Source organism: Eubalaena glacialis, chromosome 13, assembly GCF_028564815.1.
Source record: "Eubalaena glacialis isolate mEubGla1 chromosome 13, mEubGla1.1.hap2.+ XY, whole genome shotgun sequence".
NCBI classification, from domain to species: Eukaryota; Metazoa; Chordata; class Mammalia; order Artiodactyla; family Balaenidae; genus Eubalaena; species Eubalaena glacialis.
In genome coordinates, this window is record NC_083728.1 from 75147707 (window position 1) to 75164455 (window position 16749).

Sequence of the window (16749 nt, forward strand, 5' to 3'; positions counted from 1 at the left end):
ATTCTTTATGGGAAGAGTGGAAAATCAGAGGAGCACACAGAGTGGTGTCATTGGGAATGGCAGAATAAAGATCTTTGAAATCTCCTCCTACATAAAAGCAATGAGAACAGTGGCAAAATTGTCAAAATCAACTTTTTCAGAACTCTGGAAATTGACCTAATGCTAGTAACCATCCAGGGAGCTTTAATTCAAGAAAAACAGCTGAATCTCAATAAGAACAGGAAGTTTTGTGGTGTTTTACCTGGCTCTATTCTCATTCCCTTCTCTTCAGCTCTGCAGTAGTCTTGAAGGCCAGTAGGTTAGAACAGGATTGGATCTCTTTCAAAGTCCCATTCTCATATTTGTCAGTATTTTACCCATCTTGCTGTTCCCTGGAAAGCTTCCCTTGCACAACTTGTCTTTATTTGATCTGACTCAGTGATCATCCAGTGTGAGGAGCCCTTTACCCAGAGGCATTAGTTAAAAAAAAATCAGTGGCAATTGTTTGGCATTGTAGCTGCCTGAGCTAGCAATAAGGGAATTAAAATGGCACACTAGATAGTATCTATTTAACATAAATAGTAATACTCCCTAAACTGAACTACAGACTCAACACCATTCCTATCAAAATTCCAGCTGCATTCCCCCCCTCTTTTTTTGCAGAAATTGACAAGCCAATCCTAAAATTCAGATGGAAATGCAAGGGACCCAGAATAGCCAAAACAATTTTGAAAAGGAAGAAAAAAGTTGGAGGACTTATACTTCCTGATTTCAAAACTTACTACAAAGCTACAGTAATCAGGAGAGTGTGATACTGGTATAAGGACAGATCAATGGAATGGAATCAGATGAAAACCAGAAACCAGAAAGTCAATGGGAGGCACAACAGTCCTCTCACAGATAGCTCCCTCTCTGTCTCTTTCTCCCTCCTTCCCTCACCTATCTATCTCTATCTGTCTCCATCTCGCTCTGTCCTCTCTTGATCTGCCTTTCTCTGCAAGTCTACCTCATTCTCCTCTCTCTCAGCAGAGTGGCAGTGATGAGTGCATAGCTGAACATGCTACTCACTGCTCCCCCCATCCCCTTACTACACACACACCTCCCTGGGTTACACACCCACCTCCCTGGGTTACACACCCCCAGTCTAAGGGACCAGCAAATATGGTTTCCCAGTTCCAGATTCCCAAGAGAGAGAATGTAATTGGCCCAGCTTGGGCCAGGTGCCCAGGCCTGTCTCATGCAATCAGCTGAGACCAGGGATTGGGGTCATCAAGTACTGTCTTGGCCACTTAGATTTCTACTAGAAGGAGGGCTCTCTTCTTTGCTAAGTTAGAAGCAGAGCTGGGGAATAACACAGGCTTCATGATTCTCATCCTGAAGCACTTTCTACAACACCTGTCATCCTCCCTCCCCCCCAGGGATGCTGCATACAGTTGTTCAAGTTGTGCACTGCACAACCCTAGAGGGGACACAATTCACATCTTAGGCATCATAGATATGTGTATTTGTTATGCCAGTTTTCTAAAGGTGGAAGTAAAATAGTCTTAGGGAAGAAGGGACTTCTAATTTTTAAAAGGTTGATTAGATGGGCTAGGGATGGCCCTGCTTTCTCCACTTCTCCTTTTGTCTTGGTCTCTTTGGCGAACGGGAAGAACTGGTGGTGGGAAGAAGCTACACCAGACCTTGGCTCCAAGATCTGATCTATCATCTCCCCACAGGTGGGTGCATCCTTGTTTGCCAGCAATGTTGGAAGTGGACATTTCATTGGCCTGGCAGGGTCAGGTGCTGCTGCGGGCCTTTCTGTAACTGCTTATGAATTTAATGTACGTATGTTACCAGGACATGGACAGCCCACCCTCTACCCAGTAGGTAGATCCCGGGGGGCAGTTGTACGCATGCTCTGCTCTTTTAAAAATAGAGTGGTGCTTTATGAAAAAACAAACAGGGATCATCAAGGGCACCCCTAGTTAACAAAAATCAGTTTGATCTGCAAGTCCCAGGCCTCCCTGTGTTTGCTTGATTGGGAGCCCATAAGGCAAATATATGTGTGAAGAAGGTTCAGAATCTCTCCCGTGTGGATGCAGAAGATAGAAGTTTTTGTGGGACTGGAGGGTGTTTCTGTGTATTAGATATCAATTGCCCATCACAAAACTTTGTGGTTCAGTGGTTCTTGATCTTTTTGCCACCCCACAGATACCCAAGAGATAAGACACACTCTTCTATGTAGCAGGATGATTTTCACTCAGTGGGAAGGGATGCACTTATTAGTAGTGATCTTCATCTTCATAATGACTCACATTTTTTAAGCACTTACTCTGTGCCACAGACTTAACTACACCACATACATCATCATATTACAGGATTCAATTACAAACTAGAACCAGACTGGGTTCACATCTGGGCTCTAAAACTTATAAGCTGTGTGACCTTGAGCAAGTTACTAGATCTCTCTGAGCCTCATGTATAAAACAGAGATAATGATGGTACCTGCCATATCGAGTCATTGAGAGGATTAAATGAATTCATGCTTATAAAGTGTGCACAGGAATGCCTGGTGTATCGTAAGTGCTCAGTAAGCATCATCTCACTGATTTCCTTCCAACAACCCAGTGGGGGCAGTTACTCCCATTTCACAGGTGAGAAAAATGAGTCTCAGAGACCTGTGTAAACTCTTCCAGCATCACCAGCTACTCATCAGCATGGCCTGCCTGAACTCATAGGCTTGATTTAACCCCAGCCCAAGGAGGGGAGGGAACACAAGGGGACGAAGGGGGACACGCAAGGTTTAGGACACACAGCACTGGGAGCCACGAAGAGCTTCTAGTTCCATTCTGCCCCACTTCATCCCTGTGTCCAATTTAAACATGAAAATGTGACAGCCCAGGGAGGGCGAGCTACTCAGTAAGTAAGAGATGGAACCAGAGGCAGATGAGGCCAGGTTCCATCTGGACACAGGGAAATCCATATTGGCACCACAATGTGGGCGGGAGCTGAATCCTGATTCTGCTTTCTCGGGCAGGGTTTATTTTCCGTGCTGATGTTGGCCTGGATCTTCCTCCCTATCTATATCGCTGGTCAGGTGAGTCTGAGGGGGGTTGGGGTGCTATGGAATAGGAAGACCCTTTGGGAGGGTCAGCTTTGCATTCCCTCCCTCCCACCAGCATCCTTCCCTCCCTCCTGCCTGTGGACATCCATTATACCAGCGGTCCCCAAACTTTTTTTTTTTTTAATTAATTGATTTATTTATTTTTGGCTGCACTGGGTCTTCGATGCTGCGCACGGGCTTTTCTCCAGCTGCGGCGAGCGGGGGCCACTCTCCGTTGCAGCGAGTTCGGCACCAGGGACTGGTTTCGTGGAAGGCAGTTTTTCCACGGAAGGGGGCATGGTGGGGATGGGTCAGGCGGTAACGTGAGCGATGGTTCAGGCAGTAATGCAAGCAATGGTCCAGGAGGTAATGCGAGCGATGGGGAGCCATGCGGAGCGGCAGAGGAAGCTACGCTGGCTCGCCCGCTGCTCACCTCCTGCTGTGCGGCCCGGTTCCTAATGGGCCTCGGACCGGTACTGGTCTGCGGCCCGGGGGTTGGGGGCCTCTGCGTTAGTCCCTAAGAGGTCCCAGCATTAGTGTGGGATGATGCACAGCTGAGACAATTAGGGACCCTGTCCTTAGCATTTCCCACCTAGTAATGGACATCAAAGATACATGGGGGGCAGGGGCTTTCAGTAGCTGGAAGAAACGTAGGCTCAAAAAAATTTTTTAAATGCCAAAACACAAATGTAAAAATCACAGTCTTTTCTAAATGTTTAAGCCACAACATATTACTGCTTTTAACATACACACACACACACACACACACACGATTCAGTGATTTTTTTTCTTCCTTTGCACCCAAAACCATAATAATTGAGTTATTTCTGGCTGATGTGATATGTCAAAATTTTTGTTACAAAATAATGCTGCTTCAGACTTTTTGAAAAAAAAAAGTAGTTAAAAAAATCACTTCTAGGGACTTCCCTGGCAGTCCAGTGGTTAAGACTCCGTGCTTCCAATGCAGGAGGCGCAGGTTTGATCCCTGGTGGGGGAACTAGGATCTTACATGCTGTGCTGTGCAGACAAAAAATAAAATCAAAAAATAAACTTAGGGGCTTCCCTGGTGGCACAGTGGTTGAGAATCTGCCTGCTAATGCAGGGGACACGGGTTCGAGCCCTGGTCTGGGAAGATCCCACATGCCGCGGAGCAACTAGGCCCATGAGCCACAACTACTGAGCCTGCGCATCTGGAGCCTGTGCTCCGCAACAAGAGAGGCCGCGACAGTGAGAGGCCCGCGCACCGCGATGAAGAGTGGCCCCCACTTGCCACAACTAGAGAAAGCCCTCGCACAGAAATGAAGACCCAACACAGGCATAAATAAATAAATAAATAAAATTAAAAAAATAAAATAAAATAAAAAATAAACTTAAAAATCACCTGTGATCTTACTGACAGCTTTCTGTCATTCATACCATCTAGACTTAATTCTGTTTTAGACATTCTACTACACAGGGCAAGATCATACAATATCATAGTGTTATTCATCAAGCAATAACTGATTTTAACTTTTTATTACAGAAATTTAAAAAAATACACAAAGTAGAAAGAACTACTTAATGATCAGAGAAATCATTGAAAAAAATAAATCACTCTGTACCAGAAGTAGTGCAATCTTATGCAAAGGGCAGTGATGTAGGGATAAATAACCTCACTTGGAGATAATACTGAGTCTAAAAGCACGGTTTTTGGTGACTTGGGGCCTGGGTCTGCCCATACCCGCCTGTGATTAGCTCCCACATAGATAAAATCTCTGGGATAGAACAACACTGACTGCGACTGAGGATCTCTGGGCCAAAGCATCAGCAGATATTTCTTGAGCACCTAGTATAGGAAAGAGCAAAGGATGGTGGAGATACAGGTTAATTCATAGGTAGGGTGGCCAGATGTTCTCAGCTGATGGTTTCCATTTTCTCTGGGAAGTAGAAGACAGTGTCATTTGCTGAATGAGGAAGGAATTTGTGTGGTCGAAGGTTAATAAGAGGCATGAAGAATTGAAATGACTTCTATAGTTTGCAATAGAAAAACCTGTGGACAACCACAGTATCGCTCATTAGGGGACTGGGCATCTGTACTGTGGATATCATGCTGTGAAAAGGGCTGAAATTGACGAGTTGTGCTGCTGTGAAAGGATCTCCAAGCTCTGTTGTTCAATAAAAAATTCCTGTGGCTCTAGACATTCTTTGGACAACATCTTATTCAGAGAGAAGATTAAGCCCATATTAGATAATAAATGCCAGAGTGCTGAAAAAAGATTAAAAGCTACCCAATATATTTTTATTGGGCAATAAAATAAACACAGAGAAAAGTGGTGAAACACAAATGTGCAGCTTAACAAACTACTGTAAAATGAACACCCAGATCAAGACACAAAACAGGGACTTCCCTGGTGGTCCAGTGGTTAAGACTCCGTGCTTCCACTGCAGGGGGCACGGGTTCAATCTCAGGTCAGGGAAGTTCCACATGCTACATGGGGCGGCCAAAAAAAAAAGACACAAAATATAACACTCCCCCACGTGCCTTTAGCAGATCACAATGCCTTCCTTTCACAGTGACTTTCATTAGACTCACTTCCTTACTTTTCTTCACAGTTTTAATTGTGCATGCCTGAACAGATGGTTTAATTGTACTTTTTGGGAATGAAATATACATGGAATTGGGGGGATTACATTCTTTCCTTGCATGTAGCTGGTGTGTTAATTTCCATTGCTATGTAGTATTCTGTAGTATGACTATACCCCAATATATTTGTCTATTCTTTTGTTCGTGGGCATTTAGGTTGTTCCTAATGTTGGCCTATGATAGACAACGCTGCTGTGAACATTTTTATACGTGTTCTGATGCATATTAACATGCATTTCTGGAGAAAATCTACCTAAAAGTGGAATTTCTGGGTCATTGGATGTGTTTATCTGGCTTTACTAGATATTGCCAACCTTTTTCCCAAAGTAGCTCTGTCAGTTTATACTCTGACCAGCAGTGTATGCAAATTCCCTTTGCTCCATTGCTCCACATCCTTGTCAACACTTGGTATTTTCCAACTTTAAAATTCTTGCCAGTTTGGTGGGTGTGTTGTAATGTCTCACTGTGCTTTCCTTTTTTTTTTTCCCTTAAATATTTATTTATTTATTTATTTTATTTTTGGCTGCATCAGGTCTTAGTTGCGGCACGCGGGATCTTCATTGCAGCATGTGGGATCCTCTGCTGTGGTGCATGGGCTCCTCATTGCAGCACATGGGCTTCTCTCTAGTTGTGGTGCACGGGCTCAGTAGTTGCAGCACGCGGGCTTGGTTGCCCCGTGTGGGCTTGGTTGCCCCACAACATGTGGGATCCTAGTTCCCCAACCAGGGGTCCCCTGCATTGGAAGGCGGATTCTTAACCACTGGATCACCAGGGAAGTCCCCCTCACTGTTCTTTCCATTGACAATTCTGTTTATATATTTTCTGGCCATTTGGATTTTCTCTTTAGGGAAGTAACTTGTCTAGGACTTTTGCCAACTTTTCTATTATGTTATATAGCTTCTTCTTATTGATAGAAGCTCTTTATACATTCTGGAAACAAGCCCTTAGGGTGATTATATGTGTTGCAAATATCTTTTCCCCCCCTACTCTGTGGGGCCCACCCTACTCTCTAACCACCAGTTTACTCCTGTCAGTTCATTCATTTATTTGTTCATTGAAGAAACATTTACTGAGCTGAATGCCAACTGCATTCCAGGCACTGGTCTAACAGTCCCTCATCCTCACCAGGCTCTCTACTTCCTCAGCCCATTACAGTGCTTTCCCCTCTTGCTGGAAAGTTTTCCTTTTCCTTTGTGGTTCGGTTAACTCCTATCATCTATCCAAATCCTACTTCAAGCAACTATTCCTCCAGGAAGCCCTTTCTGACCTCTCTGATTAGGTGAAGTCTCCTCCTTCATTGTGTTTGCCATAGTTGCCGTTTTGCATTTGCTTGTGTGATTATTAAATTAATACGCCTCTCCCATTAGACTGTGTGTTTTTCCCACTATACTTTCTCAACATCAGCAGTACTAACATTTGGGGCAGGATGATTCTTTGTTGTGTGTTTTTATGCATGTGTGAGGGGTAGTCTGTTCATTGTAGGATGTTTGCAACATCCCCGATCTCTATCCACTAGATGCCAATAGCACCCCCCAATTGTGGCAGCTGCAGTGTCTCCCGACATTGCCAAATGTTCCCTGGGGAGGTATGAAATCTCTTCCTTCCACTGAGAGCCACTGCCCTAGACTGTGTGTCTCTCCCATTAGACTGTAAGCTCCAGGAGGGCAAGAACTATCTCTGTTTTCTCCCAGTGTCTAGAATAGTGCCTGATACATAGTAGATATTTGAAAAATATTTGTTGAAATTACTCAGTAGCAGGGTCCATGATTTCAGAAGGAAGTGAAATGAAGGATGAGCTTACACCCAAAAGAAGAGGCACCAATTAGGGACTGAAAGTCTTGGTCAGGTCCCAAAGCCGGGGTCATCAGAGTCAGCAAACGAAAGGGTTGCATTGATGAAAATTTGGGGTATTGGAGGTGAATGGGGTCCTGGAGGTGATGAGGTTTGGATGTTGGCCAGAGAAATGGGTTGGTGGAGTGGAAATGCCCATCTGTTGGGGTTAAACAAACTAAGACACTGTACAAGACGTCCCAGTGGGCGCTCCTCACTGTCCTTGAAGCTGCTTCCAGACTCGGGGAAAGTCTAGAAAGAGGGGAAGACAGTGAAGGAGCTGAATTCTCACTGGCTGCTGGACAGTGTTCCCGGGAGGCTTGGGGTGGGCGGAAGCTGCTATGGCCGGATGGCATGGGTTTCCGAGGAAGAGGGAGGGGTTTTACATGAGGACCGAGTGTGGCTCTCTGGACGTGCGTGATTCAAGGGAGAGTAAGAGAGATGCTGAAGTTCCCTCACTGCCCTCCACCCCCAGGAGATGAGGAGCCACCAGAGCAAGGAACTTGGGCGGTCCTCCCTCAGGGCAGTCGTCATTGGCTGCATTTATTTCCTGTTAACCTTCAACCAGCAACACTCAGAGGGTGGTTCCTGTGTTAACAGTCATTCACCTCTCTGTCTCTGTCTCTCTCAACCTTGCTTGCTGGCAAATTGCCTTCTTAGCTACTTTATGACAAACAGCCTAGGCTCTGCCTCCCATCTGTCAGCTAGCTTCACATTTCTCCCCAGAGTTTGATTTCTAGATACCAGTGCTGCTCGGCTTCTGATGACTTTCATGCCTCCTTCCTTTCTTAGCTCATTAGAAACTTCCTGCATGTAGCAGGCTGTGCGGCTCTCTGTAGATCGCAATGGAGGCCAACTGATAATAAAAGCTGTCAGCCAATGATAGGAGCCTCGCTCCCCAACAAGACCAGCTGGTGGTTGTCATTCACAGACGAGATAGTGAATCCTCTTGAGGAGCATCTTCCTTGGTCCACTTATCTGAATGGGCTGAAGTTCTCATGCACTCTCTCTAATTAGCTTTCATACCATCACGAAGAGTGTGTCCATTCAATACGGTTTGATTGAATCTCTCCATGTGTTATTCCCTGATACAGTGTCAGAGCTCAGTGCAATGTGCTTCTGGAAAATCCCTGCTGTGTTTGCCTTGCAGCAAATCGGAGGGTTGAGGCAAGCCACTCATGAGGGTCAGAATCCCGAATTGCCCTTTTGGGGACAGGGGGAGGAAAGAGATGCTTCTTTTCTTTTTTTAAATTTTAAGGTGTCTGTTTATTCCTAGAGTTCAATTTTTTTGGCCAATATTTTATTATGAAAAAAATTTCAAACCTACATCAGTGTTGAAATAATTTTATACTGGACACCCTTATAGTCTTGAATACTGTACCCAGATTCTACTATTAACAACTTAACCATTCTTGAATCAAGTCTGGCCATCCAGTCTCTCCCAGTCTCCACTCCCAGCTTCTTCTGCCTTCACAATCTGACCTTGGGATGGATGGTTTGCCATTTATCAGCTCATGGTCGGGTACCAATTAGTCTACTCCCTGGGTTAGACTAAGGAACACCCAAGCAGCAACAGCCTGGACGAGGGCCTGCAAACATAATCAATACTCTTTTCCCATCCAACATCCGGGACCTCATGGAAGAACAGTTGTGCATTTGAGGTTCCATTGTCTAGACATGGCGTTCTCTCAACCCCCAAGTCTGCCAGTACAGTGAGGAGACTGGGCAAGGACATGCTATCCCCAAAGAAAAGTGCCACCCAAATAATGGTTCTCCTCTGTGTGGCTCAGCCCCTGGGGTGCCCTATATGGTAATGGCACCTAGCTTTGGCCCACCCATCTGGACCTAATTCAGTGCTTCCCTGGTTTCTCTGCTGTCTCTAGATTCTCTGCTCCTGGTAACGTGGCTGAAGGGTTACATGAGAGCAACTTCCCCAAAGGTTAGAACATGGACAAATGGAGATGCTTGAGATGAGTTCAGGTGTTAGACATGGAGCCAACTACACTGAATCATCTGGCAACATTATTTCCTCTTCCATCATCTTTCAATGAGCTCAAGGGTAAAGTCTCATATTGGTGTTAGTGAGCATTTAACACCTGTTGAACACTTTTCCTGACAACTTCTTTTTTTTTTTTAAAAGAAAGAATGAGTAGGCTCTGGGCCCAGGGTTTTTGGTGTTCAAGAGGAAGTTGCCAGGAAAGAATAGAACATGAATGAGTGATTTTATTATCCATGTGCATATTTTTGCTGGTTCCCTTAAGTTTAGGATTGATTTTTCATTTACAGTGGTGATTCGAAGTTTTCTTTTTAGATAAGTTTACTTCAATATAAACATGAGTGGGTTTAAAGAAAAACATTAAGTTTTATAATAGTAACATCTATATTAAGTTTTATGTAATAACAATAATAACACAGGAGGGGGCAAAAATTGGGGTGGCATATACATTTGGGATATATGATAGTTGGGTACATAACTCTGCACAGAACCCCGGTCCATCCTCACTCCACCCCTTTGTTCCCATTTTCTCCTCTCTTTTAAGTCTCCCATTGAGAATCCCAAGAAGACCATCTGTGCTTCTGAGTTTGGGGAGAAGGGGGGAGGGGGAAGAAGGGCTGTTGGGTGGCAAAATCTCAACTCTGGTCCCCAGGTCACCACGATGCCAGAATACCTGAGGAAACGCTTTGGCGGCAACAGGATCCCCATCATCCTGGCTGTGCTCTACCTGTTTATCTACATCTTCACCAAGATCTCGGTAAGGTGGGGACACAGCCTGGTGAGAAGCTCAGCTGGTGGCGTCCCTCCGCATCCACTTTCTCTTCCTATTGAGGAAGCTTCTGGGAGGTTCAAGGAAGATGGGAGGGGTGGGGGCAAAAGCTCAGCAGGGGCAGAGGAAGTATGGGAAAAAGGTAGAGGAAAGGACTCCTCCCCCTCATCCTGCCAAAGCTTCTTCAGCAACATCTTGGGATGGTGCCCATCACTGAATGGGACTCAGAGAGCCCTCAGGTGGGTCTGTCATCTTCCTTCTGGGATCAGGCAGTTATCAACTATTAATCATATGTGCTGATGGTCCACTGAGCCTGCCCCACCCTGACGTTTGGATGGGCAGATCTTCTGGAAAGCAGCCAAGAGCAGATGCTTTGCAACCTCCAGGACATGCTGCTCAGCCTGACTCACACTGATGCCCTCTTCTCTTCCATCTGGAGCTGGGGGGAACCTTGTCCTAGGTGGGGGAGGGGGTGGGCAGAGGAATTCCATTCAATTCAAACAACAAAAACTGACTCTGTGCCAGCTCCAGATGTGAAAGGCAGAAGGACAATGCTCGCTCATTCTGGTGGGAAGCTACAGATGTGGGGAAACCTTCCCAAGGAAAGTTACATCTGAGGAAGATGTAGAGAGGATGTAGAGAAAGGGGGATTGGCATTCCAGAGGGCTGGACAGAATAAGCAAATGCTTGGGGGCATGAATAAACATGACTTGTTAGGGAAACAGGGTGTATTTCAGTGCGTCTGGAGAATTGGGAGCTTGAAGTGAGTAAAGAAAATGAGGTCAAGTGGCAGGCAAACCATGAAGGGCCTGGTATACAGCTCTAACTTATTTGGACATTATCTTGGGGGCAGTAGAGAGCTACTGAAGAGTTTTGATGAGGATGAGATGATCATGATGGTATTTGATAAAGGCTGCAGTGTGGAGGATGGAGAGTAGGCAGATCAAGAATAGAAACAGGAAGACGACTGAGGCGCTTGTATTAGCCCAGTGAAGGGGTCTCAAACATTATCACCCGTAGGGCTCCCGTTTGAGACCCCTGATCTAGGAAGAGATGAAGAAAGGACATCATATGTTGTTTCTGTGTTTGCCAGAATCAAGGCTAGGGCCTGAGCCTGGGGAAACTGTGCTAAAACGTCCATTCATTCATTCACCCGTCAACTTCATGTCTCTCCAGGTAGACATGTATGCAGGTGCCATCTTCATTCAGCAGTCTTTGCACCTAAATCTGTACCTGGCCATAGTCGGGTTGCTGGCCATCACAGCTCTATACACTGTTGCAGGTACGACTGAACAAGGGGTGACTCTGGGAGAGGTGGTGGGCAGGGGCTGTGGGCCACCCTGTCTTTTCCTGGCTCGTCTTCTGATGTTCCAGTGTGCCAAGACCATGTCTTCATGAACCCTCAGTCCATCACCCCAGATAATATGATTTCTCTTGGTCATTGTCCAAAGGAAGAGGGATGCCTGATAGAAGGGAGGATTTAAAAAGGTACCACAACTGCATAAAGCTATTTTCCATTTATTTATTCAAGAACTATTCATTAGAACCTACTAACTGCTGAGCATGTGTATTCACACACAGTATACAAAGCTAGACCATAAACCACTGCAATTCTGGAGCCTGAGGCCAGGGAACCTCAACTTTCCCCCTCAGACTTGCATCCCAGAAGAGTGGCTGGTGGAGTGCAGCACCTGGACATGTATCTGCTTTTGAATATTCACCTTCTCATCTTCTGTTCCAGTTTCATCCTTCTCTGCCTCCTCTTGGTGTAATTCATTCCACAAATTCTGTATCTATATCTATCTATGTATCACCTACCATATGCCAGGCATCGTGCTAGGAAATGGGGCATAGCAGTGAACAAGATAGACAAAATCTTTTTTTTTTTTTTGGCCGCGCAGCTTGTGGGATCTTAGTTCCCCCACCAGGGATTGAACCCGGGCCCACGGCATTGAAAGCGCCCAGTCCTAACCACTGGACCACCAGGGAATTCCCATGACAGAAAAAATCTTTACTTCAAAGGAACTTACATTCTAGTGGGGAAGGGGAGACAGACAATGAACAAGGAAGCCAATAAGTGATGTCAGAGTGTACTGTTATAACGAGATGGGGAATAATGGTGGGAGGATTCTTTTCCATCCAACGTTCAGGCAAGGCCTCTCTAAGGTGACATGTGGACCAGATTTAAATCAGATAAAGGGAAGACTCTGACATGAGAACCCGTGTTGTTTGTTTGAAGAATAGCAAGGGGGTCAGGGTGGCTGAAGCTGAGCGAGCACATGTGTTGAGGCTGAGTCCTGTCCAGCTCCGGGGGAGGCCACTCATACAAGCTGGAGTGACAGTGGTGACGCCGGCATCGTGCTGTGCCGCAGCCCTGATGGGAGGAGAAAGGAGTGGAGGAAAGGGCAGGCACCGGAGCATCGAAGGAAATCAGATGAGCCTGGATTTAGTCCCAAATGCGGTGGAACACCACTGGAGGCTCTAGACAGAAGAGTGACCAGTTCTCAGAAATTCAAAAGCCCGCTGATGCAGAAAGATCTGGGCTGAGTTTTCAGCGCTAACAGAAGCCATGTGTCTGGGGCACAGGGAAAGGAAAGGTTTAGTCACAATTGCCAATCTATCTCTCTGTTTTCTTGTTTGGGGGTGTCTCCCCCATTAGACTAGAAGCTCCGAGGAGACAGGCAACATGCTGTTTTGTTTGCCTCTGTATCCCTACCACGTAGAACTAGGTTGGGCGCTCACCAGATGTTTGGTGAGTGATCGAATAAAACACTAGATGCAGTGCCTGGTAAGTGATAAATGCCCAATAAACATTAGCATAGAAACGTGGGTGGGTTTCAGTGGTACCAATCTTCAGGATCTCACCACACTCAGGCTGACTAATTGCCTGAGTGGGGCCAGCAGAGAATTGGGGCCAGATGCTAAGCCAGTTCTCTCTCCATTTGTGAGATGACCCTATTCCTGGGGCAAAGAAGGAGGAATCACAGAACAACACACCCACATGAATGTTTGTTTGGTTTTTTTAGTGTACTGTGACTTTACCCATGAGTAAATATGTTCATGTCAGATAAGTGTCCCTTCTCTGTAGGGAAAGAGGAAGGAGAAAAGGATAGGGAAGAGACTGGAAAGATTGTTTTGTCCAGATGCTGATGGATTTGCTACCACGATTGTCATTACAAAGATTTTTCTAGGTGGCGAGACCAATAAGAATCCTCTGAGGCCAACCACTCTGACCCTCTTTGGGAAGCCTATTAGACTCTGAATACCTAGTACTCACATCCTCTTTCCAATGTTAAAATAAAGGTCTTCAGAGCTTGGGGACCATGGCCCAAGCATCACTTCCCATGTCAGTTAGAAATTACTGTGTAACTAACCACCTACCCCCCATTAGAGAGTTAATGGTTTATTTCCATCCACAATTCATTCCATGCGTTGCCTGGGTGGTTTTTCTGCTGTTCTCACCTGGCTCGGTTGAATTATATTAGTTAGATGGTACCTGGAACAGCTGGGTGGAACAAAATGGTCTCACTCAGGTGGCTGGTGGTTAGCTTGGCTGTCAGCTGGGCTTTCCTTCCAGGTGGCCCATCATGCTCCATGAGGCTAGACTGGGCTTCTTAAAGAAGCATAGTGTTCTCGGGGCAACACAAGAACAAGAGCAGGAACTGCAGGCCTCTTGAGGACCAGACTTGGAGCTGCAAACATCACTTCCACCGTATCTATTGGTTAAAGCAAGTCATTCGGCCAAACCATATTTAAGAAGAAGAGAAATCAACCTCACCTCAACATGAAAGGAGCAGCAAAGCCACATTACAAAATGGGCAGGCACCTGGGAAGGAGATATTGTGGTCATCTTTGCAAACAATCAACACTAGGAACTCTCCCCCGTCAGGTCTTGAAATTCCAAGTTCCCTCTGCCACCAGAGTAACTCCTCTCCACCAGAGTACCTGACCCTCACCTCAGTGCTCATCTTCCCACTAGGTGGCCTGGCTGCTGTGATCTACACGGATGCTCTACAGACTCTGATCATGCTTATAGGAGCGCTCACCCTGATGGGCTACAGTAAGTGGGGTCCCAGGGTCATTTGGGTGGATGACAGCACCTCTCTCAAGCATGGACATCTGCTTTCATCACTGTTTCAAACCCAGCTGGGGATTCCTGCTTGAAGCATGGTAATTTTAGCTGGAAGAGAACTGTGCATATCATGGAAACTTACTGTTTTTTAAGGAAAAGTTAATAGATCCTCCTATGTTGACATGGATAAATAATTAAATAAACGAATAAAAGGGGGCAAAAGGAAAATTCTTCCTTACAGGAAAATTCCAATTAATAAATGAAGACAGACTGAGGGAAATAGAATATCACTATTAGAACACCACAGTCATAATTACTACAGACAAGATCCAATGATAAATGCTGCAGTCAGCACATGAAAGTTTATGAAGAAATAAGATATTTGCTTGGTCTCAAAGTATCACGTCCAAAATATTTATTAATTACAAAGGTCAATATAGCCACCTTACAGTGGAGAAACATGGCACGTGCCACTGTAACTAAGCGATCAAGGCATATTAACTGATATTACAGTAATCAGACGTACCAATATGTAGCTCCCGATATGGCACACTGAGAAGGACACAGCATCACCTCTGTGCCATTCTTGCCAAAATATATAACCTCAACTTCATCGTAAATAAACATCAGGCAAACCCAAATTGAGGGACATTTTACACACTACAATGACCAGTATTCTTCAAAAGTATCAAGGACATGAAAAATAAGGAAAGACTGAGGAACTACAGAGAGAGGAGGAAACATAAATAAACACAATGTGGGATCCTGGATTGGATCCCAGAAGAGAAAAAGAACATTAGTGGTGCAAATTGAACAGCTAATAGTAAGGCACCAATGTTAATTTCTTAGTTTCTGTAACTGTACTTTGCTTATGTAAGACAGTAACACTAGGTGAAGGTGTATGGGAACTCTCTGTACTACTTATACAACTCTTCTGTATGTCTATAATTATCTCAAAATTAAAAGTTTATAAACGAATACCTCTTAAAACACTTGTGATCCAGATGTTTTATCATTTAATGCTCATAACAACCCAATGATATCAGTATTATTTTTACCCCTTTTGTTGGATGAGAAAATTAAGGCACCAACTGTTAGCTCAAGGTCACAAAGCTAGAATTCAAAGCCAGGATTCAAACCCAGTCAGATTGACTTCAGATCTCATACCCTTCCTTCCCCATCATACGCCCTGGTGATAATAGTGGGGAGATAATGTGGTAATAACTTTTGTGGGAAGAGTCTAAGAGCAGGAGGCAAAGAGTATAGGCAAGAATTTTTACCTTAACATCGTGCCTTTCTGCACAGTTTGAATGTTTGCATGTGTCACTTCTACCTTTCAAACAAAAATTCATGGAATAATACATTAGTTTCACAACAAGAACAGCAACAAGACTTGCTTATTATTAACTTTAACAGGAAATGTTTTGGACCGTCATGTAGAAGAAAAACTTCACTGATATATATAAAAAGGAAGTACAAATGAGTAATAAATATATAAAGGACACATGTCCGGCCTCACTAGATAAATGTTTGGTGTAGTTGCTATCATAAATAGCAAAACTTTGAACCTCCCAGTGCCACACAAATGACTCACAACACTTTCAGGTTTTAGAGGCAAGAGAGCCCAAAGATAGATCTTGACATGGTCTGTTATTGTTAGCCAAACTTCCTGATCTTTCTCCCTAAAAGTACGGGGTCTCAATGAGGAAGTTCCATTACTTAATTCATTACAATCAGTCAGGAGAGAGATTACAGATCAACCTTCATCAACCTTCATCATTCTGCTATATGTAGTAGACTTTCTCCCAAGGTATCTGCAGGTTTTTAAGTGTGGAAAATTGATTGACCATATATGCATGGTTTTCTTTATTTCTTTCTTCCTTCCTTCCTTCCTTTCTTTCTTCCTTCTCTTATTTCTTTCTTTCTTTCATTCTTTCTTTCATCATGAAGCTTATTTTTAAAATTTTTTAAAATTAATTTTTATTGGAGTATAGTTGATTTACAATGTTATGTTAGCTTCTGCTGTACAGCAAAGTCAATCAGTTATACATATACATATATCCACTCTTTTTTAGGTTCTTTTCCCATGTAGGTCATTATAGAGTATTGAGTAGAGTTCCCATTACGTTCTTATTAGTTATCTATTTTATATATAGTAGTGTGTATATGTCAATCCCAATCACCCAGTTTATCATGGTTTTATTTCTGCACTCTTAATTCTGTTCCATGATCTATATGACTGTTTTTGTCCTAATACCATACTGTTTTGAATACTATAGCTTTGTAGTTCAAAATACTATAGTTCAAAATCAGGAAATGTGATGCCTCCAGCTTTGTTCTTCTTTCTCAAGATTGCTTTGGATACTCAGGGTCTTTCATGGTTCCGTGTGAATGT

The 16749-nt window shown here is 44.3% G+C and overlaps 1 protein-coding gene across 2 annotated transcripts in view; it reads left to right on the plus strand.

Annotated features, from left to right (window-relative positions):
• Window positions 1-16749, plus strand: part of SLC5A11 (solute carrier family 5 member 11) — a 54022-nt gene that overhangs the window by 18080 nt on the left and 19193 nt on the right. For both annotated transcript variants that reach the window (XM_061209988.1, XM_061209989.1), the window contains 5 exons: window positions 1698-1802; window positions 2999-3058; window positions 10166-10270; window positions 11459-11564; window positions 14262-14342. In XM_061209988.1, the coding sequence (XP_061065971.1) occupies window positions 1698-1802; window positions 2999-3058; window positions 10166-10270; window positions 11459-11564; window positions 14262-14342 (457 nt within the window). The remainder of the gene's footprint in view (window positions 1-1697; window positions 1803-2998; window positions 3059-10165; window positions 10271-11458; window positions 11565-14261; window positions 14343-16749) is intronic.